This window comes from Eurypyga helias, unplaced genomic scaffold, assembly GCF_000690775.1.
Source record: "Eurypyga helias isolate BGI_N326 unplaced genomic scaffold, ASM69077v1 scaffold26356, whole genome shotgun sequence".
Lineage (NCBI taxonomy): Eukaryota > Metazoa > Chordata > Aves > Eurypygiformes > Eurypygidae > Eurypyga > Eurypyga helias.
This window is the reverse complement of record NW_010257612.1, coordinates 45,755-64,356: the sequence shown is the minus strand read 5'-3', so window position 1 is coordinate 64,356 and position 18,602 is coordinate 45,755. Positions and strand designations below refer to the sequence as shown.

Genomic DNA, 18,602 nt, shown 5'->3' with positions numbered 1-18,602 from the left:
TCGGTTCCCAGGGAGTCAGACTGGCAGATCCAGGTTAGGGGGATATTTGAAATGCCAATAAACATTTGGCAGTAAGTTGCTTCAAGGTGCTGCTGCTCTGTGACACGGGTGCACGGTTCTCCCAAGGCGAAACCTTGTATCCCGCTTCCCCGGGTGAACGCTCTGCACCGAGAGCCGAAACAGTCGACACTTCTCACCTGCAGTTTGCGGAGCTGCTTGATGGCTTCTTCACGGTTCTTGTTAGCGGTGTCTATGTGACTTTCCAAATCCTTCAGGTCCATCTCCAGCTTCTTCCTGGCAGCCACAGCAATGGAGCGCTGTTTTCGTTCGTCTTCCAATTCCACCTCCATCTCCCGCACCTGGACGAAGAAATACAGGCATCAGCATTTCAGCTCCTTGATTTCCCAACAGCCCCTTTTCACGTTCCCCTTTCAAACTGTACGTAAGTGCAAGCACGTGAATCGTTTTCATTCTTCCCGGCAAGGGGATGGGGCTAACATTCCTCACTAAGAAAGCCACGCAGGTTCCTGTGATAGACAAAGGCTGTTGGAACCACCATGCATGCAAGGGGGAAAGTCTCTCACGGCTTTACAGTGCTGCCGGGATTCACCATTAAACAGGAATCTGAATTGGCACTGCCCATCTAACTGTCTTTGGACATGGGTGCCTTTGTGTATAGGACACTTTCAGGATTTACAGAGCAATCCTTACTTGTCTGATCAGCTGTTTCTTCTTCTCTTCATTCTGTTCATCACGTCCCTGGAGGTCCCGGTCAAACTGTGCCTTCATGGCCTGTTGGTTCACTTCTAGCCGCAGCTTGGCATCCTCTGTGGCCTGCAGTTCATCCTCCAGCTCTTCCAGCTGTGTCTTCATCTCCTCCACCTGCTGCTCCAGGGCTCGCTTTGCCTTCTCCAGCTCGTGGACCTACAGCACAGTACCACACATGAGGTTTCCTCAAAGAGTGCAGATGATGTCACCTATCCTAAGGGCAAAAAAGTCTACAGAGAGCCACTCACAAGATGGGATACAAGAACTGTGCCCCTGTCCCCTGCAGCAGGGCAGAGACACCCCTCAAAGCCAGCTGCTCGCAGATCTGCAAGCTGCCAGTGTGAATCACCATTACCTATTAGTTCTGGTTGTGTATGTGTGGTGGTGGGGAGAAAGGGAAATGCCTTTGTTAGCCCCGGTCCTGACCTACTACAGACTTACCAGAGCTGGACACCCCTGGTTCTGACAGAATTCAAGAAAATATTTTCTAGCCTAAATTTTTTTTTCCCGTTCCTGCTTACCGTAACATCTTTTGTTTTTAAATACTGGGGTTACTGGCTCCCATCACCTGGCTAATCCCTGTATTTTACATATCAGGCTCACATTGCACCTTCATCTCTGCCACAATGACACTAATTAGTTTTCAGTCTGCCACTACCTCATTTGGGTCATTTCTGGGCTCTTCCAACCTCTCTTTCCCACGTACTGATGTAATACAAACATAACATTCACAAACTCGGGATGTGCCCAGGACTCTCTACTACACTCCCCTGTGCAGTAGAGCTTTTTGCAGTATAACAGTACCCCTTGTGTGACATTTCCCGCCCACGTGTTTAAACACCACACTTACACTTTTCCCAACATCATCCTTTGAACTCATCAGGTCTTCCATCTCTGCGCGGAACTGCTTATTGATTCGTTCCAGCTCAGCTTTCTGCTCTATGGCTTCTTCCAGGGCTCTGGCCAGGGAGAGGGCCTTCGTCTCCTTCTCACGGGCTTCTGCTTCAGCCCGGTCCCGTTCTTCTGCGTATTTGGCGGAGATGTTCTTCTCCTCTGCCAAGAGCTACAAGAGCACAGCATCAGTATTCTGAGACATTGCTGACAATTTTCTAACAAGCTAAGCACACATCTTCTCATTACTGCCTTCTTCATAGTGTTCTGCCACAGATAGAAGGATGCAAGAAAATGCAGCATATGCCACCCCACCTTGAATAACTGTGCTGACCCCAAATTAACACAATTCTGATTCCCTAGGCCTCCAATCTCTGATTTCCAACTTTCTCTCAAAGATGATCTGCAAACAATGCTTTGAACTTGACATAAATGTTGTCCCTTTGGGAGAAGGACCATGACTAAACCTCCTCTGCATGAAACAGAATTAATTTACTTCTACAAAAACTCAGTTCCCCACTCTGTATGCGACGCCAGAGTTCAGAAATAAATATGCATTCTCCAAGCAGCATTAAGTATTCTCAAAGCAGACCTGTCAGTAAGACACACCTACTGACTGCCCAGTGGCTGAAGGCATACCTGATCAAACTTCTTCTGCTTCTTCTCTAGGTTGGAAACGATCTGCCTCTGGTGATCCAGGTCCACAGTGAGATCATCCAGCTCTTGCTGCAGGCGGGTCTTCGTTTTTTCCAGCTTGTCATATGCAGCTGTCTTCTCTTCATAACGCTGGCTCAAGCCCTCCAAGTCCTTCTGCAGCTTCTTCCTGGCTTCCTCGGCTGACTCCAGGCAGCCCAGACCATCATCCATCTTCTTCTTTGCATCTATTGCCTGAGGGACAGAAAAGATCACACGTGAAGCCACACCACAGATGCACTATATGTACTGTACTGGCACCAGAAGTTGAGGAACGTCTGCTCATTTCTGAAGGTACTACTCACTCTCAAATAGTACTACATGGCTGAATTCCCAAAGGCAGTCCTGGATAGAAAGCTACAAGCAGTTTGTATGATTATCATCAGACACCTCTTCATTTCCTCTCTCACCCAAATAAGCAGGATCACCCTTTCCCAGGAAGGGTTCTGTTACTAGAAGTCAATCCTCATTTAGATTTTACTTCCCTCAAGACTGACCTGCACTTAGACTTCCTCCCAAAAGTCACTGGTTTATGGGACGTGGACTCTGTACCTGTTGCTGCAGAACAGAGATCTGTTTCTCTAGGTTTGCCTTTGCCTCCTCCTCTTCCTCCAGTTGCTCTTTCAAGCTGTTCTTCTCATCCTCCATTTGCTTCAGCTTCGTGCTGAGGCTCAGTTTTAGGCGAGTCTCCTCCTGCAGCAGCTCCTATAAAGCAAACACCCCAGTGGAATTCAGCATTGCTCCTTGGCTTTAAGGCTCACCGTCCTCACCCACTCTCTCTGGAGTGAGTACTTCTGAAGTTGAGTTTAAGTATGCAACTTATTTCACAGATAAGACAACCGAAGACAGAATTTGAATGATTGTCTTCAGTGCATACAAGTATATATTCTTCTCGTACACTAACGATTGAAGTACACTACTTCACCACAAAAGCCATCCACAGCCCTTTCTGGAGTCCCCTGGGTAGCACACAAGGCATCGAAACCTTTCCCAACTGTGGGGCGGGACCGTACTTTCTCGTATTCAAGTATCAAAGAAGCAGACAGCAGGCTGATGTGCTCTACCTCGGTTCAAAGCAACGTTGGTCTCAGCAGAATTGTAAGACACTGGTCATTTACCAACTTTGGGCACCAACAGCGTTTGTTCACTTATGCTGCCAGGGCCTGAAGGATCTGGACAGACTATTAAGACCAGTCCACAAACAAGTGCATCATTTTTGGATTGTGTGCTATCCTGGCGTCTGTGTTCTGAAAAGGGTAGTAAGTAGACAGAACAGCAACGACTGTTCGCGGTTACTTGGTATCTGAGGTTTGGTGCACTCCTTTGCCTTCCAACCTTCTGCTTGGTGTTCCACGCTTTACCAAAAGACTCGTATTCTATTAACTGTAAATGGTTGTCCCAAAGTGTAAGACTAAGCATGATATTTTTTTCCCGTAAAAAATACCAAGTTATTTGAATCTACAACCTTCCAAACATCCGCTTGGAAGTAAAATCTTCTGTTTAGCTTTACAGATTTACTGGAAATCACACACAAAACCTTGACAAATACTTGACTGTGAAGATGTCAAACAATAACCAGCATGCCAGTGCAGTTCTAGCATTAAAGAGCTCTCAAGCAAAAAGGTGAGAGGGGACTTCTAAATCTGCGACAGGGAACGTTACATATGTCCCACCTACTGAGGAAGCGGAAGGAAGATAAACAGCTTGTTTCTGTAGAAATACCCTCAATACCATACAATATAACCCCTTAGCAAAAAAAGCCAGACCCAATCTTTTGAAGTGCAGTATATCCAGTATTTAACGGTGCCCAGAGTGATTCTCGCTTTAAGAACTTGTACCAGACACTGGCTGCACTACAGATGCCGTGGCTTCCAAAGCTCTCACCTGTGTATCCTGAAGCTGTGATTCCAGAGCAGAGAAGTCCTTTGCTAACTTGATTGATTTGCTGTCAGACTGGTTCAAAAGACCTGTGACATTGTCCAACTCGACCTGAGGGAGAGATCAGAGTATCAATTATTAAATGCATCAGCAACAGCAAAGCCAAGAACAGGTGCAGCTACGAGACCCAGAAGTGAGACTGAGGCACCTCTCAACAGTAAGGCACATGTTTCACCACTCTGGGGAATGAGTACATCATTCCCAAAGTCCCAGGGATGAAATATTAGGAGTTTAGAAGAAATTTTTACTTGGGATCACCTCTGTTGCAGCTGCCTTCTGTTTTTGGTTGGTTTGTCTTGGTGTTTCTTTACTATATATATTTATATAAATATATATTTATATTTAAGGCCTATATGATATTTTAGGCAGCCTGGCAAGAATTTTAAAAGCTTCTATTAAACTCTCTTCCTTTGCACTATCTGTTTCAGGGCTATACTTAGAGTCTCAAAATTAACAGTCTCATGCTCCAAAAGATAGTGCCCACACACACTGGCAAGGCTCGGCTTTTAATGACAATCCTCCATAAAGGAGAAGGCAGAAAACAATGCTCCATGTGAATCAAAGGGATTTGTTGTTTCTCTGAAGAAGGGAGAAAACCCTAAACTTCCACATCACCCTTGAGCCACCCCTCATCACCACCAACCACACTGCGAAACTTCAACACACGGTCTTCCAAATCAGTTACACAATCACCCATCTGTTCGTGCCACTCTGGGCTGACGAGCAGGTGGATGTTTACAGACCTGTACAAACCCCTGCATGCTGAAGGGGAGCAGGCATGCTGACACTTTAAGGTGTACAAAACTCAAAAGGCAACTGGTTACTTCACTTTCTCAGGGCTGCTCATGATAAGCGATATCAATCCAAGTGCCCTGCCCTGGCAATGAGTTGAGGAGTTTGCATACTCCTTGGGAAGCACACTACGGATTTGCTTCTTGTATGAAGTTCATCCTCAGGAGGAACAAGATTTTTGAATTAGCTATGGGAAGGTACCATCCTACCACCTTTTCTCTCTAGTCCTGGGTGGAATCAGAAGCTAAGGAAGACCCATGCCACTCACCTGCAATTTGTTAACCCTCTCAGCCAGTTCCGTCTTCACTCTTTCACCTTCTGTAAACTTCACCTGCAGTTCCTGGAGCTGAGCATCTACTTTTTTCCGCTTGTGCTCAGCATCCCCTTTGCCCTGCAGAAGAACCTTCACCTCATTGGACAGTTCAGCCCTTTCACTTTCCAGAGCTTGTTTTGCTTTTTCAAGATTTGCTTTCACCTGAAGAGGAAAAATAAAACAGTAAAACCCTTTAGACTTCAGATATGGCAGGATCTTTCCCCAACAAGCAAGCTCATGCTGCCTGTTTAGCAGCTAAGCTGTAGACTGCTTAATCAGAAAAAAAAACCCCAATTTGAACAGTCTGTCACTGATAAGCAGGATGCAATCTAACAATCAGAGAAGACAACAATACAGGAGATGGTGCAAGACTATCACATTTCCCAATTAAAGGCTCTACAAATCAGCAAGTGCTAGCAGGGAAAAGAATGTCTTGGCTATGCAGCATAACATGCCTGATAAGGAAAAAAGAATGAATGAAACTATTTAAACCAGCTTCGTAATGCTTCATAGTGAAAAGTGATCTACCAAGGGAAGAAGAGCACATGTATCAGAAGCCTAGCATCATAAACACTTCATGTTCTTCTGCAGCTTTCAAACATGGTCTCAGCAGCTTATCACGTCAGGGAGTTTGACTGCTTTGGCCGTGTGCTTTCCATTCCACATACCCGTTTGGTTTGTTCTAACTGCTCTGCCAGCTCTTCAATAGCTTGTGAGTGCTTCTGCCTCATCTCTTGGATTTGAGCCTCATGAGTCTTTGCCTCATCCTCAAGGGTCTTCTTCAAAACTGTTACTTCTTGTTCCCTCTTTGACCTGCAAAATTCACAAATTCCATTTAGATGCCAAGGAGAGACCCAAACAGACGTGTATATCCACCAACAGCACCCCTAATGCAGAAACACACCAAGGTCTGTTTAGCCCTACAGACTATAACGACACTTTGCGGTCCTGACCACAGCTTGCACACTACCTCCTTCTGTAGTCGCTGAGGCTGCTGAGCCTCAGGCAAAATCACTTTGCCTGATACAGGCAAAGACCTGCATTGGTAAGAGACTGGATGCAGCAGCATTTATTTAAAGTCAAAACCAAATAAGACAACACAGCTACATGTTGGAGGTACCTGAGCTCTTGCTGAGCAGCTGTAGAATCTAGCGTGTCTTCCAGCTCCGTTTTCAATGCTTCCAGCTCTTCTCCCAGATCTCGCTTCTGTTTTTCAGCTTTATTCCTGAATGCTCGCTCTGACTCCAAGTCTTCCTGCAGCTCAGTGATCTGGGATTCGAGTTCCCTGATCTTTTTCAGGGCCATGTTCTTCTGAGCTGCCTCTTCTTCCACCCTGTGTTCAACATAGGGTTCTGGTCAGAGCCAGATTTAAACCATACGTAAATCAAAACCACCTGTCCTACCAAGAATAATCAAGAAAAAAAGCTGGTATTGGTCAGCTCTACAATATTACATCCAAACTTTGCTCCATGCACCATCTACAAATTCTAAGTTCTATTTCCCAATACTTGAGAGAGCGTGATCACTTACCTTAAAGAAGGGGACAGAGAGAGACTGACAACAGAAGAAAGCAGAAGAGAAAGCACCGTTTTACATTGGAAACTGGACACTTTGCTGAACAGATGAATACAGCAATTACCAGAGAGACAGTGTGCTGCCACTATGTTTCAACCCCCTCTGAAGTCTTACTGCTCCCGTGAAACGCGCGCAGTGCACGTTCCATTCACAGCCTAGCTCTGTACAGAGAACACGGCAGTGAGCGGCAGCCAAAGCGTTCTGATGCCGAGGGCGTGAATCTTAACAATTCACATGCTGAAATACAACAGCCACAGGTTCCATTTAGTCCCCATTCCAAAGGGACAGAAGCCAAGAAATACTTCCCAAGCTGGTGGCCTGTGAACCCCGCAGGTCAGGTTCTCACCTAGCCAAAGCTGCCTGCAGCTCCTCTTCCTTCTTGGCCAGCTGCATTTTGAGTTCCGCAATCTGCGCCTGCAGCTCAGCAATCTGGTCATGCAGGTCACTGGAGTCCCCTTCAAGCTTTCGACGAGTCTTTTCCAATTCTTGCCTCTGCTTTTCTTCACGTCGCAGGCGCTCTGATGGAGATGGGGACACATTAAATTACACGTCGTTCGAGCAGAAAAAAGGTAAAGCTATCCACGCAATAGTTTTTCATAATAATACAACTGTCCAAACTGTAGCTGGAGTGCGTTATTCTGTCAGGACTTACATATAAAACTGCCCCCATATTTTGCCCTCAAACACATACCTGGGCCATTTCCCTTCCCCTCATCTTACAGCCAGACATCCTGCCCCCCTTTCACTGTAACAAACAAGCCAGCACCAGGGCAGTCTCTCCCGACACCCACGCAGGCATAAGCACTCAGGAAGTGATGCTGAGCACAAGGGCTGCTCTCCCTGTACTGACGCGAAAGAGGCTGGCTCCTGCCGCGTTAACCAGGGTGGTCCCCAGGCGAAGGGAACTCTGAAGGACTTGTGCAAACAGGGGACCAGAAACGGCACTAACCCTGACAGACTGGTGCTGCTGGAAGTAGATAAGCGCAGATACTTCCACAGGAGGAGAAGAAAGAGAACCAGCCTCTCTTCTCCATTGGCCTGCTGCTTTGGAGAGGTTTTTTATTTAGACCTAGGGCTCAGCTGACAAGGCACATAACCTTCAGCCAGTCACTGAACAGCTCCACCAAACTGATCAATAGCATACACACTACAGACTAATTTTTAACCCCTCAGAAACTGGAGAGGGCTAAAATGAAAGGAAACTAAACTAGAAATGAAACTTAAGTTCAACAGATTTAAAAAGAAACAGCCTAAAACAAAACAGGCAAGTTCTTTGCAGGATCTGGCTTAAAAAAAAAAAAAGCCAAACAAACCACAAACCCACCTTCAAGGTCTGTGATCATGGCCTCATGCTTATTCTTGAGTTTGGCCAAACTCTTCGATTTCTCCTCCTCCTCTGTCAGGTTCGTTGTAAATTCAGACATTCTGTCTTCCAACAGTTTCTTTTCCTGCAGAATTGAGAAGGCAGTGTCAAAGCAGTTGCTGGAATAACAGGAGATTTTTCCAGAGCTGACTGTGATTAAAGATGTCAGTGTCATAAGTGCCTACTCCTGCTACAAGGAAGCTGGGAATGAAAAAAAATCCGTTCAGGATTACAGATGGCAATCAAAGAAATGGTTACGGATGTGTATTTGATAGCCCTCTGAAAGCTGAAAGGGAAGTCTGGTTCTGAAATAAACTTGATACTGTTCGGTATATCAGAAAATGTTTGCTCCTGGATTGTCATTTAGTCAAGGCTATTTAAATATCACACAATACAGACTTGTAAAGAATACAGGAAGGCACCTAATTTCAAAAATTCAGGTCAGAGTTGCCAAAGACAAGACTGAATTAATTCCTAAGTTTCCCCATAAGGGAAAGGTCAGGTGGGTGGCTCCAGGAAAAACACCTGTGCCTCTTCAGCCTGCATGAGAAGCTGCAGGAGTCTTACCTTAGCCAGTTTGAGATTCTGATCTTCCAGAACTATCACATCTTCTTCCAGTTTCTTCAACTTGGCCTCTGTGGTCACTTTTTCTAGCTGCAACTTCTGCCTTGCGCTTTCCTCTTCTTCCAGCTGCTCCTCTAGTTCCTTCACAACGCCCACAGAAAGGAAGGTATTTGTCAGTGCTGCTCACTAATCAATGTAAAAGCATGCTAGCAATACTAGAACAGAGGGTTTCTTCACCCTTACCTTCAAGGTATTATTAGGACTTTGCAGAAGTGACATTTCTATCACGACTTAATGCAACATTCTAACAAGTTTTCTGGCAGAATAAACAATGCTACCTGGCAAAGAATGCTGCCATCCCCAAAACACCTGGCTGAAGCAAAGGACTGTTTAATTATTTGCCAAGTGGCCACCATCTTCAAGAATGGAACAGCTCATTCCAGATGACTGACTGACCGCCTCAGGCTCAGCACCAGAATCACTCTGTTCTATTGATATTTCCACAGCTACATTTTTCTATGCTTTTTTTTTTTGTACTCTCTCCCCCGTTTCCCTCCAATCAGAGGCAAGAGAACCACTTTAACCCCTACTGTCCCTCTTTACTGACAAGAGAGGATATTCCTGAGGCATTACCTGGATGTTCTGCTGCATTTTCTTCTTTTCAGCCTGCAGATGTTGGCACCGTTCTTCCTCTTCCTCCACCCTTGCTTCCAGGTCATGACAGATCTCCTCCAGTTCTTGTTTCTTGGCTGTCAGACGAGCTCTTATCTCCTCAGCTTCAGCACAGAGCTCGGTTTCTGCTTGCAACTGTTCCTGCAGCTGCATCTTCTCTGCCATTAGCTACATTGGACACAAAACCAGATATAATACATACACCAGTTAACAGAGATTGCTAAGTGCTTTGGTAAAGTGCTCCAGCATTCTATAGTTAGTGTCTTAATCACTGCAGCAGTCTCCTGCTGCTAGTCAAAAGTTAAATATCAACACACAGTCATCTGTTCTCTTCACGAACCATGCACTGCAACCACGTATTATGTTAGCCTTCACAAATTTCTCAAGACCATATCCATTTGAACTAAGCAGATGGTCTAGTTTTCTCCTACAAAAGTAGGACAAATAATTAGCAGCCCTACAGAAAAACAATCCTGCTGCATTCCAAACAAAAAGGATTCCATTAATGACGAGGCTGAATTCAACCAGCTTGCTGTAATATTCAACCCAAAGAGACTTTTTTCCACACAGTGGCTACAGAAGGGCAAGAGGTGGTCACTGTACAAAATTACCTCCTAGAGGAACTGAGCTGGGAAGAAGGGTAAAGGATATTGAAAAAGATGGCAGCCAAGTCACATATTTCAACAAGCTGGGATCCCGAAGCTTGTCCATCAGACCAATAAAGTAAAGAAGGAGCTTTCAAGCAGTTGGCCAGGTAGAGAAAGAATGACTTTTACACATGAGGTTTGCAAACTCACCTGGGCATGGAAGGTCTCCATCTCACTCAGTCTATTTTCTGCAGCTAGCTGCTTCTCCCTGACCTTTATTAGTTCTTCTTCCTTGGCCATCATCTCCTCTTCCTGTCTGCTTACTTGCAGAAGAGGCTTCACCTGAAAGGGAAACCAAGGGAATGAGACATGTATAAGGAACAAGGAAAACATGAAGAAATGCTCTTGTACTTGATAAGCATCGAATAAAACAACATTGTAGATAACTTTCATATTTGAAGGACTGGCCAATTGTTTTGTTGTGAACACCGGGAGGATCAAAGAAGATTACATATCATCTACACTGTCAATAACACTTTCTGCCTGCCCAAATTTTCCTCTAGGATGGGATGCATCAGGAAAGGGTTGGGTAAATTCCAGACCCTCAAGAGCTAAGTAGTAATGACAGGAGAATAAAAAAGTTGCCACACGGTGACAATTCACAGGTAGGTCAGTGTAAACAAAACACAACGCCCATCTCTGTGCTCCCCCATCAAAACCTTTACAGGCATACTGCACAGCTATAAAACATCCTATGACCTTCTCTGCCTAAATTAAGCCAAGTGTAGTTGCAAGATAAGCCAATGGTAAAGAAGTGGGTTTTGTGCTCTGGTTCAACCCGAGAAGCTGAAATTGCAACCGAACTGTCAGAGCTGCAAAGGGAAAGATCTTACCTTGGTGAACAACCTCCACCATTGCCAGTTCCGCAGTTTCAAATAGGCAGCGCAGTTCCTCTGGAGCACTTTCATGGCTGTCAATTGCTGCTGCCGCTTGGCAAAGGCTCTGCAAGGTAAGCAGAGGTCAGACAAAGGAACCCGCAGTGGCACACAACTCTCTCCAAGCCCTGTCTCAGATACCTCTACATTTTGACTTTAGAAGGTTTCTCCCAAAAACCCAGCAAAGTTTCCAGTGAGCTTCCTCTCTTTTAAAGTTTTTTGCTAGGAGTGGTTACCCTCTCCTTTATTCAGTTTCCTATTTAATCAAGCTTTTCCCTAATGACTTCTGAAAAGCCTCACTATTTCCACTTCAAAAAAAGGGACCTCTGAAACAGAGGTGTGCTTTCCTGTCAATCTGACAGATACTACTTTTGTTTTTAGCACTTTTAGTTTTTAGCATTTGCAGTCCGACCTAACACCTCAGAAGAAATCCTACACCTCCTGGATTAGTGCTCTACTACGACCTTTTCACCTTCACATTTGCAGTCTGTAGCTCTTGTGTCAAAACTTTGCGTGCTGCGTAGATTTGCTACAGAGAGGAACAGACTTTACTGCTCTGGTAATATGTGGGATAGAAGCACCTAATTTCTTGCAGGTGCCAGAAGCCAGGCATTTCAGAGATTAGAGAACCCCAAAACAACCATCAACTGTCATATACAACAAGTAAGTTGTGTCCTTTCTGACAAAAAAATATTTTCTAGTCAGCTTGTTCTGAAGAACAACTTGTAGGTGAATGGGAGAAATACACGTTTATAATGTAGTTCACAAAATATGGTCCTTACTTCCTGGCCAGGTAGCCTCTGCAGCACGCCTGGAAGCCAATAATGACATCTGTGATCTTCAGGTCTCTCTCTTCTTCAAGATGAGCAAGGACTCCAGCTCTGAAAAACACTTTACTCTGTCCAATGCGGTAAAGGTTGGAATCCAGCTCCAATGCTTTGATCTAAAATGAGAGAGAAGAATTCATCTTCTGCAAAGCCTGTGATGTGAAACATCACAAAACATATTTGTCTCATGGCTGTAAGATGCCCCTTCCCTACAATGAGCCACTCAGGCCAACCAAAGTTGCTAGCTCCCAATAAAGTCCTGTCCCAATTAGAGGAGTTGAACCTCAGCCAAGCACAGCATGAAGTAACCAGAGACAGAAAATATGATAGAAAGCATTGTTTAATACAACACCACATCAAGCTGATGCTACAGAGCTACACGGATGCTGTGACGAACACAGTCAAGAGCCTGTTTCCTTTCCTAAAGGAAACACATCTGTTGGTCCTTCCTATTTATTTTTTCTAGTCCTAATCTTTGTCAGGAAAAGACTCCCCAACTAACTTTCCTATCCTTTAAAGGATTTGCTGTCAACACTTGTACTAGTGAAGAGGAATAAGGTATACTCCTTTAAGACAGAAAAAAGGGAATCCCTTACAGCCAAATTCAATTCAGTCTCCCCTAGTCTTCAAGCTACAGAGCCAAAGTTTTCCCTTTGAAGCAGGCAATTCTGCAGAAATTAATTGGAGCCTTCACTGAAAGCATTGGTCATCAGCAGGCCATTACAAAAATTTGCTGAAGCTCATACTTTAAGCATGTGCTAAAGATAACATTAATGCTTCTAAGCATTTTGATTCCACGAATACTGCTGGCATCTCCACATGTACACATCTGTGGAAACAGAAAGATCCTCTTTGCCTAGGATTACTGAACCTCAGGCTAGTCAAAAGCCTCCATCTGTGAAGCCAAGAGAAAGCTTTTTGCACCCTCCTTCTCTCAGACAAAACACTTGACTTTGGAATTTTGATCTGTGAGTGCAAGATATATTTAACATGCACAACTCCAGTTTCCACACCACACCCGTAAGTTGATTCTATTCAAGTACAGCCTTCTCAGATGTCTTACCATCAGCACACAAGCCTGCTTTCCATCCATAAATCCTTTGGGAATTGCATTTGGAGTCAAGATTTCATATCTGAAAAGGAAAAAGCATGAGACTAATTACACAAGTATATTGAAAACAACAAAAAACAGTAATGCATTTCGATGGCATTATGAGTTTGACAGTTTATGGTCTTGTTAAAAGAAAAAAACGGCATCTCTGAAGAACAGAGTATGAAGCAGCAGTCTCAGACAGGGTCCCCTACACCTCACCTTAGCTACAAGCTTACTAGAAAAGCCAAAGATGGTTTTGGGAGGCTTTGTGCCAGGGAATATCGAGGAACAGATTCTCTGTTGCTGCTTCTGAAAACAGTGGCAATCTAATTGCAATAAAATACTTCAATTTTTGCACTTACTTCTTAACTTTGCCAGGGTAAAGACTGCCTCAGATTCTTTTCTAGGCCTTACCTTTGTCTGAATTCCTGGAATACAACTCTGTTGGGGAAACCTTGACGACAAATACGGATTCCCTCCAGCACTCCATTACAGCGGAGTTGGTCGAGGACCAAGTGGGGATCTAGTTTTCCAGCCTAGTGAGGAAAATGCATACTTTATAAATACCACAAAGCCTTTACAAAAGGGGCTTACTCCCTCCCTCCCCTTTTTGTAAAGCAGGTAGTTCTCTCTTTTCCATTTAGAGAGACTGAAAGCTTTCATGCCACCTTAAGAATGGCAGAGATCAGTCTCCAAAACTGTGTGAAGTACACAGTTATTTAGGATGACTTTTAAAAGGTATTCTGAGAAAACAGGCCCTCCTTAAGATCTCTTGCAAAACCTGACAGAAGATAGCACCCCAGTCACACGCACAAAGAAGCCCATGTAAGACTGCACGGGCAGTACTGTTATATCTGCATTTACCTTTTTCTCATGGTTGGGGATAATGCAACGGACGAAGTTGGGGTTGGTGTTCCTCAAGGTAGCCATCAGTTTAGCTAGCTGTTCCTTATAGAGCTGCCCCACTGTTCGGAACATACCCTTCCTGGTTTTAAAGGCTCCTGGCAATGCTGTGTCTGACATACCAGCTACCTGATCCAGGCCAACGATACGGTCAACTAGAGAGAGCACAAGAAAAAGCATTAATATTCTGCCACAACCAAAGGAAGCATGGGAACGTACAAAGAACATCTGGGTAGAACAGGATAAATGAGAGGAGCTGCAGGATCCTTTTTGCTTCATCTCTACACAGATGTCGACTCCTGTACAGAATTTGTGCAGGGATAGGAGCAGCAAGGAAAAAAAGCAACAGCTCTCTACAGGAAGTTTGGGTGATGGAGTCAAACTTACTCCCAAACACATTTTATTGATGCTCTGGATAGCAGCTCTGGAAGAGCAATCTAGGAGTGAGTTTCAGATGCTTCCGCTCGCTTAGGTTACAATGAAAAACAACAAACGGGGAGTTCTAGCTGCTAGCCCAGCAGCGTCAGCCGTTCGCTAACTCTGACCCAGAAGGGGCCACAGTTAGAGAACAAGCCCAGCTTCACTCTTGCGTTAGACAGAACTGCCAGGACTGGTGATCAGAGAAGCCACATCTATTTGTCAACTGAGCAAACACGGTAAAAGGCATGACAGAAACCAAACCTCAAGATACCGCTGTTTGAGTTATTTTTGGAGTACAGTATTCTATGACAGGGATGTGAACAATACCACTAGGAGAAAGTCAGAACTCCCTGCTCCAACAGTCTCTCCACTACACCACAGTGACACCCAAGCACCGATGAAGCTATCACATTGATGGGCAGACTCTACAGATCCTTTATTTTCCCCCCAGCAGAAGCCAGCTAGAGCGGAGAGTAGCAGGGGCAAGAAGAAACTAAAGCATTACTTTTTCCCATTGCTTTTCTACAATGGGAGATAATTCACCCACCCAATCAAAACCAACGGTATCACTGTAAGTTTCTATACCCCCAGTACATTTTTTTACTTTAGGCTTCAAGCTACTACTTCACTTTATCTTTAGTGGTTGGCTGGTGCCTACACTCAGGCTCCCAATCTTCACTTCAGAAAATATATCAACTTATACTTATCTGGCTTCTGTTTAAAAAAAAAAAAATGCTAAGAGAAACCCCTACAAAAGAAGAAACAAGAAAGGATACTCTGATTTACAGCTAGTATTAGTTTAGAACTGCTCAATTCTGGAGCAGTGTTAGAATAGGGTCAAGGTTGTCTTATCACAAAGAAGGTTATGCCACTAGATGACACCACAGGGACATCCACAGAAGAGCGTTCCAGATTGTGGCTGGAACAATCTTAAAAACCTTCAGACCTGCAGTCTACATCAAGATAGCAAAAAGGACAGTCACTTGCAACAGAAGATCCAGCTAAGAACAAGAAATGAGAACTCAAACTGCGGTTCAATTGATATTTCAAGTCCAAAAGGAGTCTCACACAGCAAAGGTCTTGCTAGGCACAAGTTGCTGGCGGCCATTTTTCATGCAGTACAAGTTCCTTTGCCAAACTAACTTTCTTCTAAGTGATCAGCAGCTGAAGTCAAACCCTCGTACTAGAACCAATGTTAATGGTTCTAGTAAATGGATCTCACTTTAAATGCAGTCACAGAAACCCTCCTTCCAACTCTTGCAAGAAATACAGCCTTGCCAGCTCTACGCTCAAACTGCTGACGGGGATTGGCTTTTAGCTGTTCCTAGGCGAGCCTTGCAAGAGCAGCCTTTAGCGCCTGAACATGGCCATATCTTTCTTGTATCCACTTGCAAGGTAGAGTTTTTGCTTTTGTTTTCAAGTCCGTGAGGAGCTACCAGCACAAAGCAGAGGATGCAGGAATGACAAAAGGACAAAGAGAAGTTAACGGAAGCATTTCTTGCATGGCTCTAGGATGCATTACACACGACACGACAGCTGGGTTTCTCAGTCACCTGGTTCTAGATGAAGAATAGGAAAGTGTTGATAGAAATAGGCTCTCTGAACGTTCTGCATCTCTGCAACAGACAGAGACGTCAAAGAAAACCCATCACAGAAAGCGACAGCAACAGTAAGACTCAAGAGCAGATAAACCCAGAAAAGATAGAGTAAAATACTGAACAACACTGCAGAAAACACACTCGTTGCAGGAGTAAGACCACATTCAAGCTCAGATCTTGTGTTTAGAGTCTTGCAGCTATGCAAGCTGCTGGGACATAATGACGTGTTCATAGTTTATCCTGGCATTCTTGGTTTTGAGAGGTGATTACTATATGTGCAGGAAGCTTAACGTAAGCTGCTGCAAGCGAACCTTCCTCTTGAGTTACAGCGAACTTCTCATGCAATACCACAGTGTAAGCAAAGGATGTTCCAGATAACGCTCATCTTGGTGGCTTAGTCTTCAGGGAATAAAGCAACACAGCTCATCACAAACTTTTGATGATCAAACCAACCCTTCCACATAAAACAAGAGAAAACTAATGAGATTAAACTTAATTACATACCGTCTTTCCACAGCTCAGACACAAACTTATCCGACGACTGGTGGAGAAGAGTAGCAATGTTATCATTCAGCGGATCCATGTTCTTCATCAGCCATTCATCTGCTTTATAGTCCACCTGGAGAAGATAAACATGTCAAGAAACTTGGGGAGGTGGGGGAAGAGGAGTTTCTGCAGCACAAGATGCAACGAGATCCTGCAAAGCCTATGAAAGTAGCACCGAGGTTTGCACAATCAGCAGCAGATTACCTAATCATCCTTGGATTTGCCATCTAAGCAAGCACACCTAGAAATTTCAAACCCTAACAAACAGCTGCATGTTCTGTTCTGTCAGCAAAAGGAATGGATTTGCAATGCTAGCTTGCACCACTCAGAGTGTGACATAAAAAAAAAGCACATCATCATTTTCAGTGATGAAGTCTTGATGCAAGGTTTCTGAAAAGCACCTCAATCTCACCGAGTCACAGAGAACAAATCTACACCGGTGTCAGTTTGACCCATCTTCAACTATACACATATAACTTGCAATTTCCCTCAGGCCCTGTAAGGTCCACAGCAATGGAACAACTTCCTGACATCTTCCACTGGTTTCCCATGGGCAGCCATTTCTGAGCAGCAGTGGTTATGCATGAGAAAATACAGCAAACAGTCCAATGTTCACATTTTAGCTACTAACTCTTTTACCTTGCCAGCATAATGTATGATACAGAAGTCAGCTTTGTCTTTCAGCTGTTTCGGCTTCTGAAATTTGGGGTGGGTGCCTTGTTCTTGTACCACCTTTTCCACAAAGCTTTTGTCTGTTGCTTTTGGGAACCAGCACTCTTCATCCAGCAGGGCCAGGATACCAGGAGGCCCAGCCTTAAAGAAGGGAAACATCATTAAATACATGACTACATCAATAATTACACTTTTAGATGGCTAGAAAATAGGAAACCTAAGCCTGATCCCCCATCACATTCACCTGTTGTGTGTTATCACTTCAGTTACTTCCATACTAATGGAAATTGTTAATAATCCTTCAAAATCCCTATCTGCATTCTGAACATTTTTATGATAAGGTCTCTTCCATGACATTTGTCTATGTTGTTTCATGTGTAAAAAAACCCCAAACCTTTTAAATAGAAGGAACACTGCCACACTGTTCTCCAAATATCCAGGTGCCTAAATGAAGGCCATAGCAGAACATTTCACAAACAAGCCCTTATGGCTGGGACATGTACTGTGAAATTTATAAATTACCAAGTTTCATTAGAGCAGAATGAAAGCAACAGAGATTCACAGCTTCTCAACACACAGTTAAGTAAGGGAGTTCACACTACTTATGGTAAGCCACACATAGACCTAGCACCAGGTAGATCTACACAAATGAAGACAATTTTCTGAGAGGAAAAAGTGGCCAACGATCTATTTTCATGCAATATTTCCTACAGAACTGATACAAACAGATTTATTGGTGACATACTTTCAAAGAGGGAACTGCTCACTTCTGCTTCAACACACACCACAGTGTCAGTAGAGGACGACAGAAGCTAGAAAGCTAGTTTCCAGTCTGAAGGTAGAGGTTATGTGCTCAATGACAAAATCAGTGCAGCCTTTTCTTGGTGATGACTGTAGAACAAGCTTACCGGCTTCTCTATGAGGTCAATGCAGGGCTGCAGATCCAGGCCAAAGTCAATGAAATTCCACTCTATGCCCTCCCTCTGGTACTCCTCTTGCTCCAGGATGAACATGGTGTGGTTGAAGAGCTGCTGCAGCTTTTCATTTGTGTAGTTAATACACAACTGCTCAAATGAGTTCAGCTAATGAAGAGAAAGATAGAAAAATGTTTGAGCAGTTGTTTTTGAAGACACACCTACATTAGCACGAAAGGTCACGTCTACAGTTGAGTTTAAGCTAGTGTTCTGTGTGGGGTGGACAGCCCTTTGTCAATAACCCCACTTGCTTATGAACTGCCTTTCCTGTCACATGCCACTGCACCACTGCTGCAATCCCCAGGGAAGTGCCTACACTGTTCCTCAGACTTCGCGAAAGAATGTTCAGTTGTAAACAGCAGAAGAATTACTGCAGCTACTTAACCCGGGAACAGAAAAGACTCCGGTTTTCTCACATACTCAGAGCTGGCAGGTCCTCCTCTTAGGAAGAGGAAGCAACAGAAGCTTGAAGACAAAT

The 18,602-nt window shown here is 44.2% G+C and overlaps 1 protein-coding gene across 1 annotated transcript in view; it reads right to left on the bottom strand.

Annotated features, from left to right (window-relative positions):
- MYH9 (myosin, heavy chain 9, non-muscle) overlaps window positions 1-18,602 on the bottom strand; it is a 53,164-nt gene that overhangs the window by 4,450 nt on the left and 30,112 nt on the right. Inside the window, exons 12-33 of the mRNA XM_010154090.1 lie at window positions 18,059-18,232; window positions 17,118-17,291; window positions 16,437-16,551; window positions 13,876-14,069; window positions 13,426-13,547; window positions 12,982-13,051; window positions 11,874-12,034; window positions 11,050-11,158; window positions 10,367-10,498; window positions 9,531-9,737; window positions 8,901-9,038; window positions 8,295-8,418; window positions 7,317-7,488; window positions 6,516-6,728; window positions 6,064-6,208; window positions 5,351-5,557; window positions 4,237-4,341; window positions 2,905-3,057; window positions 2,299-2,547; window positions 1,619-1,831; window positions 712-924; window positions 198-359 (exon numbers count right to left, since the gene is read on the bottom strand). Coding sequence (XP_010152392.1) covers window positions 198-359; window positions 712-924; window positions 1,619-1,831; window positions 2,299-2,547; window positions 2,905-3,057; window positions 4,237-4,341; window positions 5,351-5,557; window positions 6,064-6,208; window positions 6,516-6,728; window positions 7,317-7,488; window positions 8,295-8,418; window positions 8,901-9,038; window positions 9,531-9,737; window positions 10,367-10,498; window positions 11,050-11,158; window positions 11,874-12,034; window positions 12,982-13,051; window positions 13,426-13,547; window positions 13,876-14,069; window positions 16,437-16,551; window positions 17,118-17,291; window positions 18,059-18,232 — 3,552 coding nt within the window. The remainder of the gene's footprint in view (window positions 1-197; window positions 360-711; window positions 925-1,618; window positions 1,832-2,298; window positions 2,548-2,904; window positions 3,058-4,236; window positions 4,342-5,350; window positions 5,558-6,063; window positions 6,209-6,515; window positions 6,729-7,316; window positions 7,489-8,294; window positions 8,419-8,900; window positions 9,039-9,530; window positions 9,738-10,366; window positions 10,499-11,049; window positions 11,159-11,873; window positions 12,035-12,981; window positions 13,052-13,425; window positions 13,548-13,875; window positions 14,070-16,436; window positions 16,552-17,117; window positions 17,292-18,058; window positions 18,233-18,602) is intronic.